This window comes from Delphinapterus leucas, chromosome 8, assembly GCF_059928025.1.
Source record: "Delphinapterus leucas isolate spDelLeu-1000000601 "Yukka" chromosome 8, BTC_Dleu_Yukka2, whole genome shotgun sequence".
NCBI classification, from domain to species: domain Eukaryota; kingdom Metazoa; phylum Chordata; class Mammalia; order Artiodactyla; family Monodontidae; genus Delphinapterus; species Delphinapterus leucas.
The window spans coordinates 6,558,315-6,583,002 of record NC_143136.1 but is presented as its reverse complement, the minus strand read 5'-3'; the positions used below and the strand labels follow the sequence as shown (position 1 = coordinate 6,583,002).

Sequence of the window (24,688 nt, the reverse complement as noted above, 5' to 3'; positions counted from 1 at the left end):
TCAACAAATATTTAATCGTGTTCCTATCTGGGTACCGTAGTATGGCATCAACAAGACAGGTGCATTTCCTGTCCTATGGAGCTTATAGTCTACTGTAGGAGAAAGAAAGTAACAAACAAACAAGCAAGATTACTAGCCCTTGTGTTAAGTGCTAGGAGGGAAGAAGCAGGGAGCTGAAGAAGGGGGAGAGGATGTGTGAAGTTCACGTGGGTGGTCAGGAAACTCCAGGACACCTGTGTGCAAGAAGGAAGGTGGCCCAAGATGAGGCCAGGAGCTGCTGGACCCAGAGATGCTGCATGGGCCAATGGGCATTTAGACACTGAGATTTTCTGGGGATTTTATTTTATTTATTTTTATTATTATTATTTTTTTGCAATACGTAGGCCTCTCACTGTTGTGGCCTCTGCCGTTGCGGAGCACAGGCTCCGGATGCGCAGGCTCAGCGGCCACGGCTCATGGGCCCAGCCGCTCCGCGGCATGTGGGATCTTCCCGGACCGGGGCACGAACCCGTGTCCCCTGCATCGGCAGGCGGACTCTCAACCACTGCGCCACCAGGGAAGCCCCTCTGGGGATTTTAAATACGCCTTTGTGCCAAGGTGCTGATGAATAAGACTTGTAGGAAGAACACCTTTTGGGTGAGGGCAGTAAATATTGATGATTCAGACAATATGCCAAGTCAGAAGCATGATTTTAAACGTTTGTGCAGAGGGCAGGCAAAGCAGAGGGAACATTTTGATTAAAAATTGCCTTACATAGTAGCAGTAATTAAAATTTTGTATCACTGCTCTTCCTGTAAGGCATATCTTTCTTGTTAAATCTACCCCGTATCTCTTCTCCCCTGTCCCCCCACCCACCCGCCTCCTCCTCCTCCACGTTGGTAACAAGGCCCGACCTGCCTCTGGTGAACATCACTGCCCCACACCACATCCTTGGCAAACGGCTGCAGTTCTCTCCCAGTGGTTTCCTGTCTGCTCTTTCTTCCTGGCCTGAGTCTCCTTCTCTCCTGTTGGGCACTTCTGCATCTGTTAACCAAAGAGACACAAGGCCACCAAAGTCAGGAGGAATGAGCAAACTGCTGAAGTTTCCACCCTCTCCCAGAATTCTCATAGCAATTTATGCTTCCCTTGTTGGCACTTATATTTGCCTTGTTTAAGCAGAGTGACCTAGATGATTCGTTCATTTTGATGTTCTCTGGACCTCTTGCCTTTTACACAGCAGATACTAGAAAATATTTATTGAATTGAATTCTTACCAGCAGTTACTGTTTATTGAGCCATTAATTTGCTAAGCATTCTTCCAAGGGTTTGTTATTTAATTTTTATGTGATGCTTAATTTTACGTGTCAACTTGGCCATGGTGCCCACATATTTGGCCAAGCATTATTGTGGATGTTTCTGTGATAATTCTTCGATGAGATTAACTCTTGAATCAGTGGACTCTGAGGAAAGCAGATTGCTCTCTGTATTGTGGGTGGGCCTCACCCAATCACTTGAAGGTCGGAATAAACACAGACTGATCTCCTTGGCAGGAAGGAATTGTGGCAGTCGGTGGCCTTTGGACTCAAACTGTAACTCTTCCCTGGGTCTCCAGCCTGCCAGTCCATGCTTCAGATTTTGGACTCACCAAGTCTCCACCATTGCATGAGCCAATTCCTTAAAATCAATCTCTCTCTCTCTCTCTGTGCCTCCCTGACTAATAATACACCTTTACATCTAACCATTTATGCCCACTTTATAGGTGAAGGAGTTGAGGTTCAGAGACATTTAGTACCATGCCCAAGGGTACACGCCTGACAGGTATGGAGCCAGGATTCTGATCCAGGTATTTCTGAGCCTCAGGGCACTACAGCTTCTTATGCATGAATTCAAGGAATGAGAGCACCATGAGTTGCATGTAACACAACCTGTATTTACTGTAAAGCGTGTCTTCTTTTTAATGATTCACAAACTACCTAGGGATCTTACAGTGCATGAGAGTCATCAGTATGCAAATACCTTATCATCCAAGTGAGATGCGGAAACGCCTGTAAGCAGAGAGGGTCGGTGGACACGGAGGCATGTCACTGTTTTTTATTGCACGTGAACTTGTTTGGCATATTTAAGCCCTGCAGATTAAATTCTCTCCTTTCCAGTCTTAATTTCCAGTATGATCATGAAATAACCACACAATTTTTATAAACAGTCAACTGCAGGATCTTTAGGAATATGAGAGGGAATGAAATGGACAAAAATGTAAAGTTAACTGTTTTGTTGAAAGTAAGGTTGCATCCCCTCCCTCCAAAAATGAAAGGAAAATAAAGAGAAATAGGCAGTCCATGTGGATGAAATTAAAATAGAGAAGAGCAAACAGTGCATGCGGAGTCCCCGCCTCTTGATGGCTGTTGCCGCGGGCTAAAGTCCCATGTTGAGGTCCAAACTTCAAAAGTGGCCTCAAACTGTACCCTTTCCCTAGGAAAAGGCAGCAGTAAATATTGACTGCAGGATCAATTGTCTCTGTTGAAGCCGCAGTCTGCTTCAGTCGGAGTGAGCAAGCCAGGTCACACTGGATAAAGAGCTGCTTTCAGGACGACTGGTCACCCCCAAACACATAGACACAATCTGCTGGGATCGGAACTGAAATTATCCTTCCCAGAATGGAGAAGATGGTGATGAAGGTGTTGATTATGTCTGTCCTTGGAACGAACTACTGGTTCCACTATTGTGCAGGTAAGGAGTCCAGGGTCAGGCCACCTGCCCTTGATGACGCGGAGCTGTCCTCGTCCATGCATCCTGTCTCACTGTGTCCTCATGTGTTTATGAGTCCAGGTTTTCCCGTGTATGACTATGACCCGTCTTCCTTGAGGGAAGCTGTCAGCGCCTCCGTGGCAAAAGTGAATTCCCAGTCGCTGAGCCCCTATCTCTTTCGGGCGTTCAGAAGCTCAGTTAGAAGAGTAAGTGCCTGGTATGTCTGCTCTAGTCCTCTTTATACTGCTTTCTGGTTTTTTCTTTTGTCCTTTTTTGGGTTGCACGTTAAAAATTTTCCAGTTTAAAAAGATAATAGCTACTCATCTCTTTCACACTCTTTTTTTTTAATAGAGAAAGGATTTAATTATAATTATTGTCGTAAAGCTCTCAAAGCTGCTTCGGATGACTGATTCTTGCATTTTTCTTCCCTCTGGCATCATTTCCTGTTTCCAGATGTTACCCTCTGCACATCCCGCTTCTGGACCCAAAGTCCCCATGGTTCCTTTTGAGATGTTTTATTAAAAACTGCTTGTTTATTAGAAATGAGGCTTTTTCAAGTTCAGCAGTTCTGCTCCTAATACTTATAGGAAATAAATTCTGGCTTTTGAGCCAAAGAAATCCACTTTGCTTTGTCAATTTTGTAATAGTCTGTTTCCTGTTAGCTTGGGGAAATGGGGAAAAGATGAATTTTCATGGGCTTCCAGTGACTAAGGCCGTGATTGGCAAAGAAAGAAACAGAATTATCCTTCCAAGGAAATGAGAAACTAGCCTGCAGATCGCCTCCCTCCTGGCTGGGCCCCAGGTGATTTCACCGCCTGCTCGTCGTCCTGTGCAAGGGGGGTGGGGAGGCAGCAGAAATACCTGCAGGAGAGTTTAGGTTAAGATGGGGGGTGAGGAGCTTCTACAAAGTTCCTGGTCCTACAAATGAGAACTCGTTGCAGACGGGCCGCCTGGGAACTGTGAACTGTGGAGACATGGCCAGGGGTCCAGGCAGCGGCCGCCTCCTCGCAGAGGCCAGAATGGCATTACTTCCTCTCCACCTTCATGCTCACCTCTCCCATCCCTGCCGGGCACCACCTTAGCACACACCTGGTTTGTCCCCTCTCCTCCTGTAAAGGGCACACAGCTCATGGCTCCGTAGGTCCAGTCTCCAAATACAATACATTCATCTTGACCCAGCTCCTTCATAAACTAGCTCAGTTTCTTATTTCCAGATTCCCAGGAAATTAATTGAATTGTCCCAGTTGTCTTTTCTAATTGGGTCATAGGTCACGAAGATGATGCTTTAGCTAGTCCAGAACCAGGCTGTTGTGGCCAGACTGGGGTCACTTGGCCTGGCTGTCGCGGTGCGAGAGCACGGCGAGATACGTGTGGTCAGCCGCCAAGCCAGAGGGCGAGTTCCTTCTGGAGGAGGACTGGGCAGAATGAAGAACCCCTCCGTCGTACACTGGCTGTTTGGGCTTCCATCTTTTGCACTTAATGAAATCCACGTGTGGTGTGGGGCAATCGGTGTCCCCTTGCCAAGCTTGCAAATGAGTTTAGATTTGCTTGTAATTTAGCTAGTGCTTGCTACAGAAGAAAGTTAGTAGTTAATTAAGTGAATAAGATCATGAGGACAGGTCCCGAGAGAACCAGTTACTGACACCATGGAAATCTGGCCAGTGGAGACGAGCTAGCATGAGGCGTAGTCATCCAGAGAACATTCCAGCGCGTGGGCTATCTTGGTATCAGACACCTGAGCCCAGACACACAGGCACCTGCAAAGAAACACACCTATGTATGTGGGCGTGTGATCCTCAGTGAGAACACAGGAGGGAGATGCCCCTCCGCCTCCTGTGCGCTGCTCTGCTACCTGGAATTCTGCACATTCTTGTTTCTTTCCAGCCTTTTCTCACTATTCAAATTCATTGGCCAAGTTACATTCACCATGTCCCTTCCATGAAAACTTCCTTTCTTCTCCCAATGGAGGAAGAACTCTCCTGCTTTGATCTGTCCTGGTGATACGTCTTTCTTCTTAGAAGTGGTTCACATTTTGCTTTATTGTATGCGTTAGTCATGCCTTCTATAAACACCCTGAAGATGGCCCCAAATAGGCCAATTCCCTTCATAACAGTAGCCATGAGAGATCCACTCAGAGCTAAGCAAAGTCCTCAGGAAAGAGATGAGGGAACAGATCAGATCACTGTCCCTGAGGGTACAAAACAATTCACAAAATAGTAATACAAATGAGCTCGAAACATTGCGAAAAATATGTCACTTCTCCGACAGCCGACAAAATCAGAATGAAAATAACCAGGGGAAAGGTGAAAGGGAAATCTCAAACACTGCTAGAGAAAGTGTAATTTGGTAAAATTATCTTTGCAAACGTGCAGTTTGTTAAGCATGTTTATAAACACGTTAAACTTTAAAAATAGCAAATGTTTATAACATTTGATCTCATAGTTTCATTTCTAGGAGTATGTCTGAAGGAAATAAGTGGTTTGGTCATGTTTGTGTATGTGCAGGAGGTTTGGGGTAGAGTTCAGTGGGCTTAGGGTGAGGGGTCCGGCCCCGCTACTTTATCCCTGAGTTTGCTTCATAAGCCCAGGGGTTCTCGACCCCTGCACATCAGCATCATCTGGGAGATTGAAATACTCCTGATGTCCAGGCGGGAGGGTGACTAATTAAATCCCAGTCCCTGAGGGTGGGGCTCATATTCTTACATGTTTCCTGGTCATTCTAATGTGTAGTCAGGGTTAAGAACCACTGCGATTTACCAGGGACTTGGATCAAATGCTTTTGCGATTGATTGTAAGTAACTTAACTCTTGGGCTCCAAGTTTAAAAAGGACGGGAGAGCATGGGGAAATGTAGTCAGCCACGATGACTTCCTTGCTCCAACATTGACACTAGGCACACACAGACTGCTCCCTCAATGTACACAAGCAGAGAAAGGAAAGGTGGACACAGGCCCTGTGCTGGGGGTGAGGAACAGAGAGGCTGGACCAGGCCGTGCTCCCACGCAGCTCAGATACCACTGCAGAGAGAGAGGGGAGAGAGAGGAGGGGAGGGGATGAAGGGAGAATGGGGTGCAAATTCCATAAGTGAAGGTAGTCTCAGAGAGTGGGGAGTCCTGTGGAGAAAATAAAACGGGGTGATGGATGGGCCTGGGCCTGGGCTGGGGTAGCTGTCAGATGGGAGAGAAGTCTCCACAGAGGTGCCATATTTGAGCTAAGACTCACTCAGTAACGAGAACCTCCAGCCGTGGGAGGACCTCCTGCAGGGGGTAGCTGGGAGGAGGTTTTAAATAAAGTGCAGGAAGCCCTTCTAAGATCTCTGCAGCTGTTGTGTGGAGTGGGGTGCCAGGAGGAAGCCCAGACAGCAACTGTGGGAAGCAGATGGTGACCTATGGCAACTGAGCCTCTTAGTGTGGGGAAGGTGAGGAGTAGATGGATTCTGGGATATTTGGGGCAAAGCCACGGAAGCTTTGGGATCCTTTATGTGTCTATGCCCATTTCTGTCCATTTTTACCTTTCCTCTTTGCACGTTTTGCTTTTTGGCTTTCTACGTTTTGCTAGGCAGCTATACCTGAGCTTTACTTTTTGTCCAATCATAAGGCCTTAGTTTGAAAAGCCTAAATGATCACTGTGTTAGTCAGGCTTCTCCAGAGAAGCAGAGAAGAGAGATGGATAGAGTCAGAGACAGGGAGAGACAGGGAGAGATTGATTTTAAAGAACTGGCCCACACTGCTGTGGAGGCTTGGTAAAGCCCAAATCTGCAGGGTGGGCCAGCAGGCTGGAGACCCAGGGAAAAACTGACGTTGCAGTTCAAGTCTGAAGGCCGTCTGTTGGCAGAATTGCTTCCTGCTGAGAAAAAGGTCAGTCTCGGCTCTAGTCTGACCTTCAACTGATTGGATGAGGCCCACCCACATGAAGGAGGGTAATCTGCTTTCCTCAAAGTCCACCACTTTAACCTCATCCAAAAACCTCTTCACAGAAGCATCCAGATCAATGTTTGACCAGAGCTCTGGACACTGTGGCCCAGCTAAACTGACACATAACATTAAACATTGTACTCTCCAAAAGGAACTGTTACGGGTATTTTATGGCTTGTATATTTTTATTTCTTTTTGAAATGAAAAAATCAAAATATACTCATTATAAAGAGTCACAGGATACAACAAGAAAGAGAAAGCCAAAAGTAACATTCGTTATCCAGCCCTCTGAGACGCCCACTATGAACATGTGGCAGGATGTCTTTTTGGATTTTTTTCTCCTCATATGTGGGTATAAAATATATATATATTAAAAACACAGGACCACACTGTAACACCGATTGTAAAGGACCATGATTTATTTCAGCCGTAACGCTGGGTTTGGGATTTTCTCCAGTTGATTCCTTAGGGTTGAGTATTTGGGTTGTCCCACATTTTTCAAAGAACACAGAGCAGAAATTCACTGGCTGAAAGTGAATTCAAATGAAAAAGCAGTTATTTGACTTTTCTCCATATTCTGGAAAGGGTGCTTAAAAGTGCTTAGAGATGCAAAAAGTTTGCAAAATCATCTCACAGTTAAAATTATCAGTACTCAAACCCCCTGCATTTTCATCTTTTAAACTAAGCTTTTGTCCTGCCAGTTTGCTTTCATCAGGTTGCTTTAAGGAATTGTGGAAGCATGATGGGGGGGGCGGGGCTGGCAGGGAGAGCCTGCTTGATGTGCTCCAGCTGAAGAGTTTTTAATTTTTTTAAGAGATTCAGATTTAATATCTAATATGTAAAAGTGATCAGTAAACAGGGTCATAAACAATGGCAAGGCTGAGATTTTTTTTTTAATCTCAGAATTCTTTTTTTTAAAAATTAATTAATTAATTTATTTTTGGCTGTGTTGGGTCTTCGTTTCTGTGCGTGGGCTTTCTTCTAGTTGCGGCGAGCGGGGGCCACTCTTCATCGCGGTGTGCAGGCCCCTCACTGTCGCGGCCTCCCTTGTTGCGGAGCACAGGCTCCAGACGTGCAGGCTCAGTAGTTGTGGCTCACGGGCCCAGTTGCTCCGCGGCACGTGGGATCCTCCCAGACCAGGGCTCGAACCTGTGTCCCCTGCATTGGCAGGCAGATTCTCAACCACTGCGCCACCAGGGAAGCCTGAGATTGAGTTTTTAATCCTACTTGTTTTTAGAAAACTCTGCTTGTATCAGCACTCCTCATCCTGCATCAGAAAGAGACACAAAGACGCCCCCATCCCGAGCTTGGAGCTGTGGCCACTTATTTCCAAAGCAAACTATCTCCTTACTCCCTGCCTGAAAGTGGTCACACCGACTGTCACAGTGCTGTCACCACCTCTCTCCTCACTGGGCAGTAGGTGACTGTGTGGGTTGACTCAAATTTGCCAAAGGATGGGCTCAAGAGCTCAAAGGGAAGGAGTTTTTGGAACCTGGGGTGGGGTCGGGCAGTGGAGCCCACCTCCCTGCTGCCATCTTGTCCCTGCCCCCGTGTGCTCTCCTTGTAGCAGCCATGGTGACTCAGATCTTACCTCTTCGAAGCCTCTGAGAACTTCTCATTGCAATGAGAATGAAGTCAAAACTCGTTCCCACGGGCTACGGGACCATTAACTGTCTGGCGCACTCCTTTCCAACTTCAGGGTGTTTGGTTTTCCTCTTGTTCATTTTGCTTCACCACCACCGCTGGGCTTGTTCTGCCCCAGGACATTGGCTCTGCTTTTTCCTCACACGATGGGCTCCTTCCCATCCTTTAAGTCCCAGCTTAAAAACGCCTTCCTTGGGAGGATTTCTCAGGCGCCTCGTCTAAACTATCAGCTCTCCATCCCCACTGCCACGATGCTTTTTTGCTCCTAACCCTATAGCCATCTGGAAAGTCCTTGTTCAGTTTTCTTTAGTGTGTTTGCTGTGTGGTGCCCCACCACCCTGCCCCAGGTGGAATCTAAGCTCCGTGGGGTCTTCCCTGCTGTGCTTCTGGTGCAGCACACACAGTGGGCATTTAGTTAAGTCAGGAGACGTCCGTGTCATCGGAACAGCACCCTCATCAGGAAGTTTGGAAGGTACCCCGAGTATCCCACCCTTGGTGGAAAGGAGTGGAAAACTGTGTAATCTTGTTCATAGATCCGAACTGATCAACCGGGAAGCGGGGCTGGATAACACTGTACAGCAGAGATGTACTTGCTACTTACTTATTTCGGGAATTATTAAGAAAGTATGGAGCATTCTTTTGGGAAAATGACACTTAAAATACTTTGTTTTTGCTTTGGAAATAAGTGGCCACAGCTCCAAGCTCGGGATGGGGGCGTCTTTGTGTCTCTTTCTGATGCAGGATGAGGAGTGCTGATACAAGCAGAGTTTTCTAAAAACAAGTAGGACTAAAAACTCAGCCTTGCCATTATTTATGACCCTGGTTATTGATAATTTTTACATATTAGATATTAAATCTGAATCTCATACACACGTTGACACTTAAAATAAGTTGATTCTTGTTATTCGCGGCAGTTACATTCCATAAAGATTCTGCGAACACTGGGTTAGTGAATCCTGAGCCGTTTATCCTGGGAAAATGCAGGGTGAGGTTTCTGAGAGCCTCTGGTCACAATATTTCGGTTAACTGATCAATATGTGCCCTTGTTTTATGTGTGTTTTCACTTAAAGACTTATTTAATATGTATGGTGATTCGTTACCATTGAGCTCACTGTACCAGCGCTGTCACTCAGGCCTGAGCAAAGCTCAGCTAACACATGTATTTTCTCTGTCAGGCACATCATAGCCTTCCTGTGCTTAGGAAACTAGACAGCTTGTCAGCGCTAGGCTTGGGGGCCAATTTAAACAGCAAAATCACCGAGGAAAAGCACAAAATGAGAAAACCGTGACACACAATAGACCATGAAATTGACTTGTGTACGGTCTGGTTGCAGAGGCAAAGAGCCTGAGCCTTTTATCACCTCATCTGACCCCGGTCGGGAGCGTGTGCATCTGGTGACTCAAGTTCTTTGCCGCCCAGCGTGTCTTCATGAGTGGCCGTGAGGGCACCCAGCACTGATTGGGGTTAGATGTACATTTTAGCAAGTAGGCAAATTTGCAAATACGGAATCTGTAAATCCTGAGGATTCATCGTAAATGTAAGTCATTAGCAGCAGTGCTTAGCGTGGAGTCAGGACACCCAAGTTCTGGTCCTATTGTCTCAGTAAAGTCTTGTGAGCCTTTGGTAAAGCACTTCTTCCCCTGGTCTTCAGAATGAGGGCGTGGAACTGGGTGATTGCCACGACAATTGAAAGGTTTAGTGGTGGGGTATTCTGTCACTTTCTCTCCTTGTGCAAGGAGACACATTCCTAGCGTGTGACCTTCAGAAACACATCTATGGCAAACTGACGCTTTGTTTTCATGAAGGTCAACATCCTGGATGAGGACAGCTTGACCATGGACATAGAGCTCCGCATCCGAGAGACGACGTGCAGGAGGGGCTCTGGGGAAGATCCCGCCACCTGTGACTTCCAGAGGGGCTACTACGTGGTAAGAGTCGGGGGAAAGGCCACCAGCCCAGAAAACAACGCAAGGGAGCACCTGTCTTCCTACATCGCCGGGACCTGATTCAAAGCCACACCAAGGGCTTGGCCACTGCCTGGCGTCTGGACACCCTGGGAGGCACCACTAACTGTGTCCACGCTGTCCCCTGGGCAGGGGCGGCGTGACTCAGTGGTCGAGGACTCGAGCTCTTGGAGTCCACAGTCCTGAGTAATCCTGGCAAATTATTTAACTCCTGCTGCCTCAGCTTTCTGCTGTTTAAAAATAGGGATAATGATGGTTCCAGGCAAAGTGAATACGAAGAGGCCAATAGCCAAGAAAAATCCCAGAGACATTTCAAATTCTATTTTAAATGAATTTAAAATGCCAGCCGTGTTCCTGGTGCGAGGTGCACTGTTTTATAGTTGACTGTTGTATAACATCTGTCTCCTCCACCAGCTTGGGCTCCATGGGGGTCAGGACCACAGCGTGGTCAGTTTCGTCTCCCCAGTGACCAGCACATGGCCCCATGCTTGGTTAACCCCAGGGATGGAGGCACCCCAAATTCACTGTTTCGTGAGACTTTTTGCTGTGGCTCTGTTTCACAAAGGTCCCAAACCCAAGTGTCACTAGCATTTGTTTCTAATGAAATCTGAGGCCAAGGGAGAGCAGAGCAGGGTCCTTGGGAGATCTCCCCACTTCTTGTTGTTCAAAAGGAAAGCCATTCGAGGGAGCCCACTCAGTGCTCAGGAAGGGAACATCTGCTTTCCCTCAGGGCTTGTAATGTAGCAAAAGCCTAAGAGATATTTAAGTCATCATTTGTTTCTGCTTAGGTCTTGAGAAATTTTAATTTTGGAACAATGAAATGTCTCTGTGAATTTTTCCTTTCTGTCTGCATCATTGAGTCAAGCCCTATGGTGTTGCCTGATTTCTTAGATAGGTCCTAACCATTTCTACCAGCTGCCGGGCGTGGAACTCACTGCTTCCCCTTTTCCAGCCAGCAGTTGTTTGCAGAAGCACCGTGTGGGTGTCTGCTGAGCAGGTGCAGGATGTGTGGGTTCGCTGCCACTGGTCCTCCAGCTCCTCCGAGTCTAACAGCAGTGAAGAGGTAGGTGCAGGGGCTCGGCATCCTTTGGGACAGCACCGACCTCTTAGGGTCTGTGTGGGTCTGTGACAGGCAGGCCGGTGTGACAGAGTAGCTGGAGCATCACTCAGGTATAGCTCTGCTGACTCAGCTGGCATCTCCCTTTTACACCTGCAATCTCATGTTCAATATCCCTTACTTCTTCCAATTCTCTCTCTTTTCCTAAGATTTAGGATGTGAGCTTAAAATAACAATGAGCAAATCTTCAAAGTTTTAGATCTAAGTATGCATCTCACTGCCTCTGTGGTTTAGTGGAATGAAGAGGGGCATTTTTTTTTTTTTTTGCTGTACACGGGCCTCTCACTGTTGTGGCCTCTCCCGTTGCGGAGCACAGGCTCCGGACACGCAGGCTCAGTGGCCATGGTTCACGGGCCCAGCCGCTCGGCGGCATGTGGGATCTTCCCGGACCGGGGCACCAACCCGTGTCCCCTGCATCGGCAGGCGGACTCTCAACCACTGCACCACCAGGGAAGCCCAAGAGGGGCATTTTTGATACATCAGTGTTCATTTACCAGCTCTGCAACCTAGGTCAGGAGATTTAATCTCCATGATCTGAAGCTTCTTCATCTGTTAAATGCCAGTATAGAGACCACCCGATAGGAAGTTGAGAAAACCAAGTAAGTTGATGGACGTGAAAGATCTGGTCCAGAATCTGGTACGTAATAGATGCTTGGTAAATGGCAGGACACATCTTTTTTCCTTCAATTGCACTGATATTCATCTGCAATAATACTGTGAAATCAGTAATATATACATTTCTGACTTGGAATTATATTACGTATTTGTCTGTGTACTGACTGCTTTCCTTACTGGAATATACATCAAATGAGCGTAGGGAATGTGTGTTTTGTCATCTAGGACAAGGTTTGATACAGGGTAGATGTTCAGTCAATACTTGAATGAATACAAGAAAAATGAGGAAGAAATTGTCAACAATATGATATGAGGAGGAAGCCTCTAGACTCTAATTTGGGATAAAAACATAACTATTACGTTATTTGTTTATTCATAATGGATAATATCTTTGACTGCTACTTAAGAATTGTTTCTACCATTATACAGCCAAATCTGTCCAATGACATCTTTCTCTACGTATATTTTTATTAATTTTTTCAAGATTTAAATCTGTAGTGAAAATTATATGAAAAGAGTATACAATTTCAACTTCAAGAATTACACATAAAAGTAATGTTCCTCTATTATGAACATACCCAGGACTTCCATATTTTATATGGAAGTCCATGTTAGAATTAGGAAGGAGTGAGAAACTCCTGTTGCAGGGGTGTTTTCACTGTTGGAAGGAGAATTCTGCAAAAATGTTCAGTTGAGCATAAGGTTATTGATCAATCTCGTTCTCACTGGCAACTTTTGAGGGTCAATCCCCAGGAGATTTCTGGATCCTATCTCCTTGATGCTAGTTCAGGTACCCAGGGCCTCGACTCCAGTAAAGTATCCAGGACGTAAGGCATGCTTCACAGCTGACACAGTGGCGCACGCCTGGCCAAGCTAACCCAGAAGTGACAGGGACCAAGCATCATGTCCCAAGCATTTTGTGCGTATTGATTTTGTGGTTTGTATGGGGGAAGCTAGGAGACAGTGGAGAGCAAGAGAAGCACTGCTCTGGCTCTTGTGGGGTTTGTGGATGAGTCTGGGAGTGTCCATTAAGCAGGGGTTACCCTGACTACCAGGCAAGCTTTCGGGAGCACGTAGCAAGAGGATGCAATAGCGTGTGGGGTCAGAGCGAGCTTTCCCCGGGGGGCTGGAGGGTGGGTGACCTCAGGACAAAGGGCACAGGGTGTGGAGGGGAAGGATGAGGAGATTCCCAGCACAGGGGAGAGCCTGACGGAGTTCCCTGATGTGTAAGGGAAGCTAAGCTTATGGGTACAAATGGACAGAAATCCATCATGACTGGGAGAAAAATATGACAAGAGAGGCATAAGGGTGGGGCTGGAGAGGACACCAGCCTGGTCAAGGTGGACCTCATGGGTCATGTCAAGGATCCTTGGCTTGGGGCTAGTCAAGGGTTATAAGTAGGGAAGTGACAGAATTGATGAAGAACAGACTGGAACTAGGTAAGAATGGATGGGGGCACTGGGAGGCTGGCAGGGCAGGTGAGAGAGAGTGCCAAGTAGAGCTAGGAGTTAGTGGTGAATGTCGAGAGAAATGGATGCCTGTTCTATGACCTTTAACACATTAGAAGTTAATAAGTGGCCGCCTAATTTAACCCCTCTTCCATCTCTTTGGAAAGAGATGGAAAGTTGATTTGGAAAGTTGATTCTGATTGTTTGCACAACCCACAAACCTATTGCAACTTTCTAACTGCAGACTGAAGACTACTCACTTTTCTTCCAGTCCCAAGTTTTGTAAGAAGACTCTGATACTAAGTTAAGTTAGTCCCGGAAACAAACAAGATTTTAAAATAAACTCCCAGGTTGCTTTGCCTCAAAGACTAGGAGATCATAAAGGATGATGAGCAAAGAAAAAATTCCTTAAATTAAAGGATTCTGCAATTCGAAAGAAAGAGAAGAAAGCAGATGGAGATTTAAAGTAATTCCTGGCAACTCTAAAATAGATTTCTTACATGAAACAGAAAAAAAATTAGACAACAGCTGTTAACCATTTTCAGTGAAATACATGATGATACTACAAACATGAAAGACAATTGACTGGAATGAATTTAGACATAGAACAAATAAATCATTGTTGGAAGTAGGGAATAAAAGAAAGAAAGCTGAAAAAAAATATCCCAGAGTAATGAACATAAAGGCCACTTGAAAAACATGTGTAGATAGTAAAGGAATTTCCAGAGGAAGGAATATAATGTGAAGAAGGATGGAAGCCATGGAGAGTAAGACCAAACATCCTAGTTATTACGAAATAGGACTTAGCTCAAATATCTGGTAAGCATACAATGAGAGAAAGCGTCTCTAATATAAAAACATTCAGGTTTTCCACTACATAATTTTAATAAGTATAAATGCTTTGTAAAAATATTTGAGCAAATAAATTTCTAAAACTGCTAATATTCTCTCTTAACCAAATAAATATTTAAATTACGGGCAGTTTTTATTTTTACTCTTTTAATTTTGGAAGAGAAGTACGTAGAGGATAAATAATTTCTATGTGGTACTTCAGTCAACCACACGATGAAATGCTAACATCTGTAGGATGGTGAATGGACTTGATTTTGGACAAATCCTTCTGATTTCAAGTGGATGGGATGAGGTTTGGCTAGAGTTTCAGCCATGAGACCCAAAACAGTGCAAAAGGAGAAACTGAGGAAGAGTGAACAAGAATTCTGAACTCGGGGGAGGAGAGTTACAGGCCTTTCATTTATTTACTCTCTCCCATTTCAAATGATAGAAATTCAACTAGAAGTGGCCTAAGCCAAAATGAGATAACTCCCTGGCTCGCGTTCCCAGAAAGGAGAGGAAGGCGTTGTCCTCTTGGACAACTCAATCTAGTGACTGTCAGCACTCTCTAGGCCACATCCATTTCTTTCCTTCTCCGTCCCTCCTCCCCTCACTGCGGATGAGTTCTCTCCTTGCAGCTGGAGGCAAGACTACAAGCCACTCCAGGTTCATATCCTCTAAACTTAGGAGGAAACAGAGCACTTCTCTCTAGCTCCAGCTGGAGATACCTCTTGGTATTATTCCCACTGTCCTGTCTTAGGTCATGTGTCCCATTTTTTTTTTTAATAACACTATTATTGAAATAAATTGGGTTGGCCAAAAATTTCGTTCGGGTTTTTCCATACGATGTTACAGAAGAAGCCGAACCAACTTTTTAGCCAACCCAATAATTCACAGACCATACGATTCACCCCTTTAATGTGTACAGTTCAGTGGTTTTGAGTATATTCATAAGGTTGTACAACTTTTATCACTATCTAAATCATGAACACTTCGTCATCCAGAAGAGAAACCCTAAGACCCCTGACCCTGTTCCTCGTTCTCTCCAGCCCTTAGTAACCGCTAATCTACTTTCTTTGTCTATAGATTTACCTTTTCCAGCCATTTCATATAAATAGAAACATACAATATGTGTTCTTTTGTGAATGGTTTATATTAGTTAGCATGTTTGGAGGTTCATACATGTTATAGCATGTATCAGTGCTTTTCATTGTCAAATAATAATCCATTGTATGGATCAACCACATTTAATTTATCCATTCATTAGTTGATCAAAATCGGGGTTGTTTCTACTTCTTTTTTTATACATATCTCTTTTTTAAAAAATATTTATTTATTTATTTGGTTGCACTGAGTCTTGGTTGCGTCTGCCGGGCTCCTTAGTTGCGACATGCGGCATCTAGTTCCCTGAGCAGGGACTGAACCCAGGCCCCCTGCATTGGGAGCGTGGAGTCTTAACTGCGCCACCAGGGAAGTCCCTATTTCTACTTTTTGACTATTGTAAATAATGATGCTGTGAGCATTCATGTGCAAGTTTTTGTGTGGGCATATATTTTTATTTATCTTGGGTATTTACCTACGAGTGGGATTTCTGGGGCGTAAAGTAACTCTATGTGTAACTTTTTGAGAAACTGCCACGCTGTTTTCCGTAATAGCTGTACCATGTTACGTTCCCACCAGCAATGTATGAGGGTTCCAGTTTCTACACATCCTTATGAACACTTATCATTGTCTGTCTTTTTAATTTTAGCCATTCTAGTGGGTGTGAAGTGATGCATCATTACTGTTTTGATTTGCATTTTCCTAATGAGCAATGATTGACTATTTGTATATATTCTTTGGAAAAACGCCTACTCAAATCCTTTGTCGGAATTCCCTGGCGGTCTAGTGGTTGGGACTCCGCGATTTCACTGCCACCGAGGGTGCAGGTTTGATCCCTGGTTGGGGAACTAAGATCCTGCAAGCTGTGCAAAGTGGCCAAAAAAGAAAAAAAGTTCCTTTGCCAAATTTTAAGTTGGGTTATTTGTCTTTCCTTGTTGAGTAGTAAGACTTCTTTATATATTTTGTATATAAGTTCCATATCGGATACACGATTTGCAGACACTTTCTCCCATCTGTGAGTTTTTTTTTTTTACTTTCTTTATGGTGCACTTTGAAGAACAAAAGTTTTAAAGTTTAATGAAGTCCAATTGATCCATTTTTTCCTTTTGTTGTTTGTGTGATTCTTACATTTAGATGCATGGTCCTTTTTGATTAGGAAGGGGTCCAGCCTCAGTCTTTTGCATGTGGATATCCAGTTGTCTCAGCACCGTTTATTGAAAAGATTATTCTTTCCCCCACTAAACTGTGCTGCTTGCTAGACCAATCACTCTGACAAAAGCCAGCGGGCAAACTGACTGTTCACGATGCAGAGGGTAACAGGTAGGTGGCCCAGACGCCTGGTAGAAAGGTTGTGAGTCAAGCAGCCACCTTACTTTGTGACTATGGGCTTTCAGTGGCTTCATGAAGACTACTCGTGCACACTTTTTGTTTTTTTTTTAATTGAACACATATGGGGACTTCATAGAGAGAAAACTCACAAATCTGAGCTAAACATAGTTGATTTGCAAGTCCATATAACGAGGTTCCGTCTTTCTCGTCCACAACAATTGGGGGTCATTTTGAGTCTAGTGGAAACGTTTTTAGACAATTTAAACTTCATGTAAGTTGCTTTTCCCCACATGCTTTTTTAGACATTACATGTTCAATACCATATAAAGTTATTTAATGTAATGTATTGCCTTATTTCATTAAAAATAAATTATATAATACATCTGAGTCCTCCTGACAATATTTACATATTTTGCAGTGTCCTTCCTTTTCCTCTCTTTCATGTGCGGATACATACTAATGCCTACATTTACTTAGATGGTTTTGGGAGATATCTTGGGATCCTCTACATCAAGAAACAGTTATCTGCTTGGTAAGTTGAGATCCGTTCTTTTTAATATACATACATATATATATATATATATTTGTGTGTGTGTGTGTGTGTGTGTGTGTGTGTGTGAATCAACTTCATATTGAAGCTCTCTATCAAGAAGTCATTTAAAACTAGAAATATCTGTACATAAGCTTTGAACAATTACAGAAACCACAGAAAATAAACATTTGCTTTTGCTCCTTTCTTAACAGTAGGCAATAATGTTACAACTCTTCATTTAGGCAGCTCTATATTTATGCAGAGCCTTTCCATATATGATTCCATTTCATGTCCCAACATCTCTGCCAATTAGGCAGGACAGGTGTTGGTTTTTACCATAAGAGGGTCCCCCAGCTTGAGCACGCTTATTCCCTCCTGGGTGCACGACCAGTTTTAGGAGCCAGGTATGAAACAATGTGTAGGTGGAAGGATCTGGACTAAACCTCATCTGACTGGCTGGGGCTGAATTCTGTAATCCTCCAGCCATAAGACCAGAGGTGACCATCCCATTAAGAATCTTGCTTCGGGGAGGGAGGGCTTTCTTTTTTTCCCCTGAGAGAGAGAGAGAGAGAGAGAGAGAGTGGTCTCTCATTTGAAGTGGGATTGAGTTAGTGTTTTATGGCTTAGGAAACATTTCTACCTATTGGTAAAATAGGTAAATAGGAGGATTTTTTCTATTGGAGCTGATGGCAGCAAAACTCTTTGGTGATCTCTCACTGCTTCCTTCCTGGAAAAGCGTATTTGTGGCATCAGTAATAAAGTCATAGAACATTCCAGAAGTGGGCAGAGGGGGCCTGCCTTATGACTGTTACTGCGTTACAGGTCTCACTCCTGACAGATCAAAAAGTGAGCCATTTTATGAACGGTCACTTGCTAAGTGTTCCTGTTTTCTTCTGTAGGACACCGAACACATCCTTTTCTGATCAAGCCAGACTCTGCTGAAGTCATGTCATAAGAGATAAACCCCTGAAATGCAAAATATTTTAAGGGAAAATGAAAACAAAAGAACAGTCCTTCATAAACCAGCTTTGCAAATCATTGAAAAGTTAACTTTGAGGCATCAAAACTCACTTAAAATTTGTCAGGAATCAAAATACCAAATCTAGCTGAGGAAATCAGCACTCACCTGCCTCCTGTCCCAATCTGGAGCATTTTCTGAAAAATCCAAACTCTTTTAAACTTCCCTTTGCCCTCCAACCTCAACTGTACTTGTCAGCAAGCAGACAGAACTAACAGGTATTTAGTTTCTCCCTTTTACGATCACTTTTCTCATTTAACCTTCAGGGGAGCACTGTAAACCAGGTGTCTTATCTGCTGACACAGAAGAAATGAGTAACAACTCATGTTGTTTGTTGTAGACACAAAATACTAACTCTCTACTAATTGCTTGACAGTTTTCTCCTTCAGCTTCACAACCATCTTGAGAGGCAACACTATGTTCCTTCCCATTTTGTAGATGGGCAAACTGAGGTTTAATGAGTTTCTGTAACTTGTCCAAGGCTACACGGCCAACGTAGGACTTTGATCCAGGTAGAGAGGGGCAGAGACAGGACTTAGAGACAGATCTGTCAGGCTCTAAAGCCTCTGTTTTTCTCATGTTGCTTTACAGAAGAGTTGTGAAATTTACCCTCTGATCAGAATTCTCCATTAAAATGAATAACACAGATATTAATGTTTCATTGAGCTCAGTGTCTGACCATCCTTAGGCTTTTTCCGAATTTATTTGAAGTACTAAAGCTTACAATCTGAGGCTTGCTTAAAAAAGGGCCTGAGTTTAGACCCCCTCCAATGTGCCACTTGGGGAGAAATACAGTTATTCTAAAAATGTGACCACTGCTGAGAACATTTTTGAACAATTTTTTTAGGAATTATCTTCCAAGTCTAGGGCTCATTCTTTTGAATCTCTGTAGTGATGGAAAACATGTGCTCTTGGATTTAATTTTAGAAATAAATTCAGTTAATCAGATTAATAGCCAACTTGGGTGCATTAGTCATCTATTGCTATGTGTCAAATTACCACAAAACTTAGCAGCTTAAAACAACAAACATTTATTATCTTACAGTTTCTGAGGGTCAGGAACCTGGAAGTAGCCAAGCTGGGTGTTTCTGGCTCAGGGTCTCTAAAATGATGTAGAGAGGATGTTGATTGTGGCTGTGATCTCATCTGAAGGCTTAGCTGGGACTGAGGAATCCACTTCCAAGGTTACTCACATGGTGGTTGGCAGGCCTCAATTCTTCAGGGGCTATTGGAATGAGGGCTTTGGTTTCCTACCATATGGGCCCTTCCACTGGGCTGTCTGAATGTCCTCAAAACATGACAGCTGGCTTCTGCCAGAGAACATGATGAGAGAGAGAGAGACAGAGAGAGAGAGAGAGGAGAATGAACAAGCAACAGAGCACCCAAGACAGAAGGCACAGTCTTTTATTAGCTAATTTTGAAAGGGATATAGCATCACTTCTGCATAGTTTATCAATCACGCAGACCAACCCTGGTCCGACGTGGGAGGGGAATACCCGAGTGCGAATACCAGCGGGCCATCTCTGAGGCTGGCTGCCACTCTGAGAAAATGTCATTTGGGACAAAAAAAATATTATATAGATATAAATTAATGCGACTGATCCTTTTTATATTCCTTGGAAGGTAATTCCAGAGCTGAATTCTAAAAACATTTTGGGCATTGGGACCTTCATTGACGCAGAGGTGCAGCCATCTCAGAGACTGCTTTGAACATGACAATTCAATTTAATTCAACAAATGTGTGTGACAAACCCTGGGCAGATCCCTCAGAGGAGTGAAAGATAAATGTGACAGTCCCTGCCCTCGAAGGCGTATGGCTGGGGGTTCAGCTGCCACACCCGAGAGTGAGGGAGAACTTGATAAGCAAGATGAGGTCATGGTGTTCTTGGGTAGCCTCTTGGCAGGAGGGGCTCTGGTGGTGCTGGTCACAGGCTTTGTCATTAATTTATAGTCACTAAATCCATGTTGTCTTAGATTTTGATGTGAATGACAGAGCCTGTATATCCCCTTTCTATCTTCAGGGATCATGAGAAGGGGCTTTCCTCCTGGAAATAGAAGGGGCCTGAACCTGTGGCCCAGAGCAAGAATAAACACTGGCTTTGAGTGACAGCCTTGAGGTAAGGGGACACAGCTAAAAACACGTGTATTTAGAGATGGAAGCTACCAGCGGGGGGTTGGAGGGTGGGGATGTCTTAAAGCTGCTGTTTCCACACCTGCAACGTCTGTAGTCTGCTCTTCAGCTCCTGTCTGGCCTCCCACCTTTTCTTCTCTCCTCCCAAATACCGATCCTCGACTGTCTCTTCATTCTTGCACCCTCAATCTTTTTCCCATGGCTTTTATATGTGCTGTTGTTGATGTGATCAAATTTCTCTAAGAACAAAAAACAAACCACAAACAGAACAGCCCCCTTTCTCTGACCCAGTCTCCCCATCTCAACAGCTGCCTTCCCTCCCTACTCCCTTCTCTGCTAAGCATCTTGACAAAATTGTGGTCTGTGACTGCCGCCCCTACCTCCCCACCTCCCATTCACTTTTCTGCTTTTTGCAAACTGGATAGTGATCTTTCAGATCTCTAGCATCTAACCTGCCTTCCTTTTCTTGATCAGTCATTTCAATCCTGGTGACCATTTGTCTGGTCTCCTTTGCCCAGTCCTTTCCTTCTTCTATAGATTACTGCCGTCTATTCCACTTGCCTGACTTGATCACTGATGTACAGTTGCTTCCAAACACACATCGCTCACCTTACTCTATCCCGAGATCCAGGCTCTTACATCACCTGCCCACTGGATGCAGTTGCAGAGAGCATCCCTGGGCTCCTGAAGGTCATCTAGCCTCCTCTTCAGCTCCCTGTCTTAATAGAAGGCATCAGCATCCACTGAATTTTCTCCAGCTCAAAATTTTAGAATATCATTGGGTCTTTTTAAAAATTTTTGCTGAAGTATAGTTGATTTACAATGTTGTGTTAGCCTCAGGTGTACAGCAAAGTGATTCAGTTTATATATATATATATATATATATATATATGTATGTATGCATATATTCTTTTTTAGATTCTTTCCCATTATAGGTTATTACAATCATTGGCCCTTCTTTACCCTTCATATTCTCCCAACATCCACAGGGGTCCACACATTTTCTCTGGCTTTAGCCCATCGTTTCATCACTGTCACCACTGACCTGTTGCCTGAGATCTTACCTCGGGTCCTGATTCCACACTGTCCACCTTGCACGCTGCCCTCAGGTTTATCTGGAAATGCAGAGGAGACTCTGATCCTTCTCCATTTAACCCCCTAAGGCTCACTTCATTTATATAGCAAAGCAGAGGCAGACCCTGAGCCAGGAGGAAGAAGAGCCTATTTGCCCCAGTGCTGGAGGCTGAGTCCTGGTTTTGCAAACCCACACTGAGCACCACTGCCTCATGCATATATAAATCTGCAGCTACTAGGGACTGGAGCAAAGGCAGCTATGTCTTTTTAAAGGCTCCCAAGTACTAAAGGAACATGATGAAAGGCACATCTAAAAGGAATCGTTGGATGTAATTATAGATATGGATTCAGTGTACATTCATTCTTACATACACACACACAAGTTAACCATGAAGCTTGGGCTTTCACGGGTTTTACAGTTTACATAACCCTGTATGCCTTCAGGATAAAGTCCAAACTCCCTAGCGTGGCCTGCAAAGGTCTTCGTGATCCGGCCCCTGCCCACTTCTCCAGCCTCATCTCTCCCAAGGCCACCAGCCCTGAAGCTCCTGCAAAACTGAAATACCTGCAGTTTCTCCTGATCAGACCTCTACCTGGAACATCCACCTGGCTAATTCCTCCTCACTTACATCTCAGCTCAGCGTTTCTTCCCTAAGGGGTCTCCGCACGTCAGAGATACATCCCCTTATGGCTTCCCTAAAGTCCTCATCCGAGGCGAGGAGAGAGACAATTTCTGTCGCCAGCATTTCCCATGGCCCCGCGCAGAGCCGGGCACCCAGCAAGCATTCTGGAAGTAATTTTTGAGTGGATGACAGACTCTCACTTTGGGTTCGTGACCTTCTGTTATCAAAAAAATTCAGCTAAGCCTAGTATGATAAAGTTTTAACCCCGGAATTTGAAAGAGGTCAACTGACATTTTACTAAAATCGAAGGGAAATTTACCAGTGAGGCTGTGTTGGATAAAAGATGCAAATGGTAGGTTTTCTTTTGAATCTATACACACCCTAAAAATAAAAACCAGCTTCAGGCTGAAATCAAGAAAGTACTCATTACAAAGAAACAGACTCAGCATACTCTTTTTTTATAAACTTAAATCATTTCTTTTTGCTTTACAGAACATCCTCAGCAGGAGAAAATAGAATTCTCAATGGACTGGCTGTATGTTATTTATTAATGACTATATTGGATATATATATATATATATATATACACATATATATAAACGTATATATATACACATACATATATCCCAATATAAATTTATGATCTGACTTCTGTAAAGAAATTGATCACTTAAAAAAATGTCTCCTTAAAGGCAGCACGGACTAAAGGCCAAACACTGCCGCCCTGGCCTGGACATTGACCTTGATGTCCCAGTTATATCCCTGCCCTGCCATGACCTCAGCGGGGCCGGTTTCCACACTGTGCTCTGAGTTTCCTAGAATCCTAAGATAAGGCCAGCACAGGGGGTCCAGTGAAGAGGCCAATCCACTGTGTCTGGAATCCTTTTCCAAGCTTTCTCTGCTACTTCGGAGCTGGGAGAGTGACGTAGTCCCTAAACTCTCGGGCTCAGTTCTTCAAAGATTTGTGATTATTATTTTATTTGCTTTAGTCCCTGCTAGACAATGAGCTCTTTTAGGATGTGTTACCTTGTCATCTTTATTATTTTAGTTTAATAACATGAAAAATACAGTTAATAATATGTCTATACTAAGTTATTAATAACAATATCCATTGTCTAGTTCCTAACGCTAAAAATAGTGCCTAGACTATAATAAGGGTTCCCTCAGGTTGAAAGGAAGGAACGAACCAATGTGGGAACAAGTTCAGGACAACTCTTTTCAAACTGTGGATGACGTGTTTCCTGTGGGGAACTTTCTGAAGGCAGAGACTTCGGCTCATCGAGAATCACAGAGTCCTCACAGCTTAGCGCAGTTTCTGCAACAAATTAGGAGCTGAGGAAGTGTTTTTGTAATCTAACAACCACTGTTCTAGGACTCTTTCAGATTGCTAGAAAATCATTTAATATGTAGGTGTGGGTAGTGAAAGGGAGTATTTAAACAAAGAGGTCTGAGATGTTTTTTCTTATTTGCTACCCTAAAATAGGAACAGGGGAAAATCAGGTCCCAGCTCTCATGTCACAAGAAATCTGTCCGAGAGCTTCACACTTTCTTGATCTTTAGAACTGGCCCAGTTCTGACTTTTGCATGACGTAGTGGCCTGAAGACCATAAACCACTCTGCCGCCACCCAAACCACAGCAGCGTGAATGATACTCTTTCCTTTTTGTTGCAATGATCAATTAGCGTGGAACTATTAGTGTGGAATTCCTATGCTATATGGCTCACAGCAGCAGTTCTTAGAGAGGTCTTTTGTCAATAACTGCATGGTGAAAAGAATCAGTCTCCTGATTTGATCAATTTGTCCAAAAAATATTCATCGAATCCCCACTTCGTGCCTGGCCCTGCACCCATGAATATCAGAGCTCTTAAGGGTGCCTGGGTCTGTGTTTGGACCTTCCACCTACGTTGCCTTATATAAATCTTGCAACCATCTAAGTGAAGTTTTATCACTATATCTCTGTTCTGTAGATGAGGAAGCTAAGGCCTTGGAGGCCCCTCCTCTGAGAGCAGGCGCTGAATTAGGATTAACTCCCCATGTCCGTCTGTCCCCAAAGCACCTGTTTTTCTTCCTGTATTACTTGACCTCATGTCAATATCTACACATTTAGAAAATAGCACAAGAGGGCAAAACCTCAAGGATCATTTGTTTAAGAAACATTTGTCACGTGTTGGGTGAAGCACCTATGGAGTAAAGCACACCTGGAAGGTCAAAACCTGAACTGACCGGCAATGTTAACAGCATACCTACCCACCAGCGACTATGTAGGGAGGTGACCCTAGAACCTGAGCCTCTTCGGTGAACCTGTTGAGCGATTTCAGTATTCAGAAATGAAGCCTATTAGTCACAACCTCTTGTCATGATTTTCCATGACAGCCCACCCACTGGGGAAGCCAGACACCCTCCCTGCCCCCCACACATAAGATAGACAAGCCCAGCCAGCGCCCGGAGGTGGAAATCTGGCGTCTCACACCCTGCTCTGATGCTCCTTCACAGCACATGCCTACCAATTGCCCCACCAAGTACACTGCGTTCTCGTTACAGTAATGATGTTCTATAAAGTGGCTGCAGACGCTGAATCGGCAAATCCTGAACCATTGCTCCTGCGGGAAATACAGGGTTAGGTT

At 44.3% G+C, this 24,688-nt stretch overlaps 1 protein-coding gene across 1 annotated transcript; it reads left to right on the top strand.

The window, feature by feature from the left end:
- The first annotated feature begins 2,599 nt into the window (after nt 1-2,599).
- SPP2 (secreted phosphoprotein 2) lies at nt 2,600-20,728 on the top strand. The gene is made up of 6 exons (XM_089916188.1): nt 2,600-2,930; nt 10,087-10,209; nt 11,198-11,308; nt 17,164-17,218; nt 18,041-18,097; nt 20,258-20,728. The coding sequence occupies exons 1-6, from the start codon at nt 2,634-2,636 to the stop codon at nt 20,341-20,343; spliced, it is 729 nt and encodes a 242-aa protein (XP_089772314.1). The 5' UTR covers nt 2,600-2,633; the 3' UTR covers nt 20,344-20,728.
- Nucleotides 20,729-24,688: the final 3,960 nt, after the last annotated feature.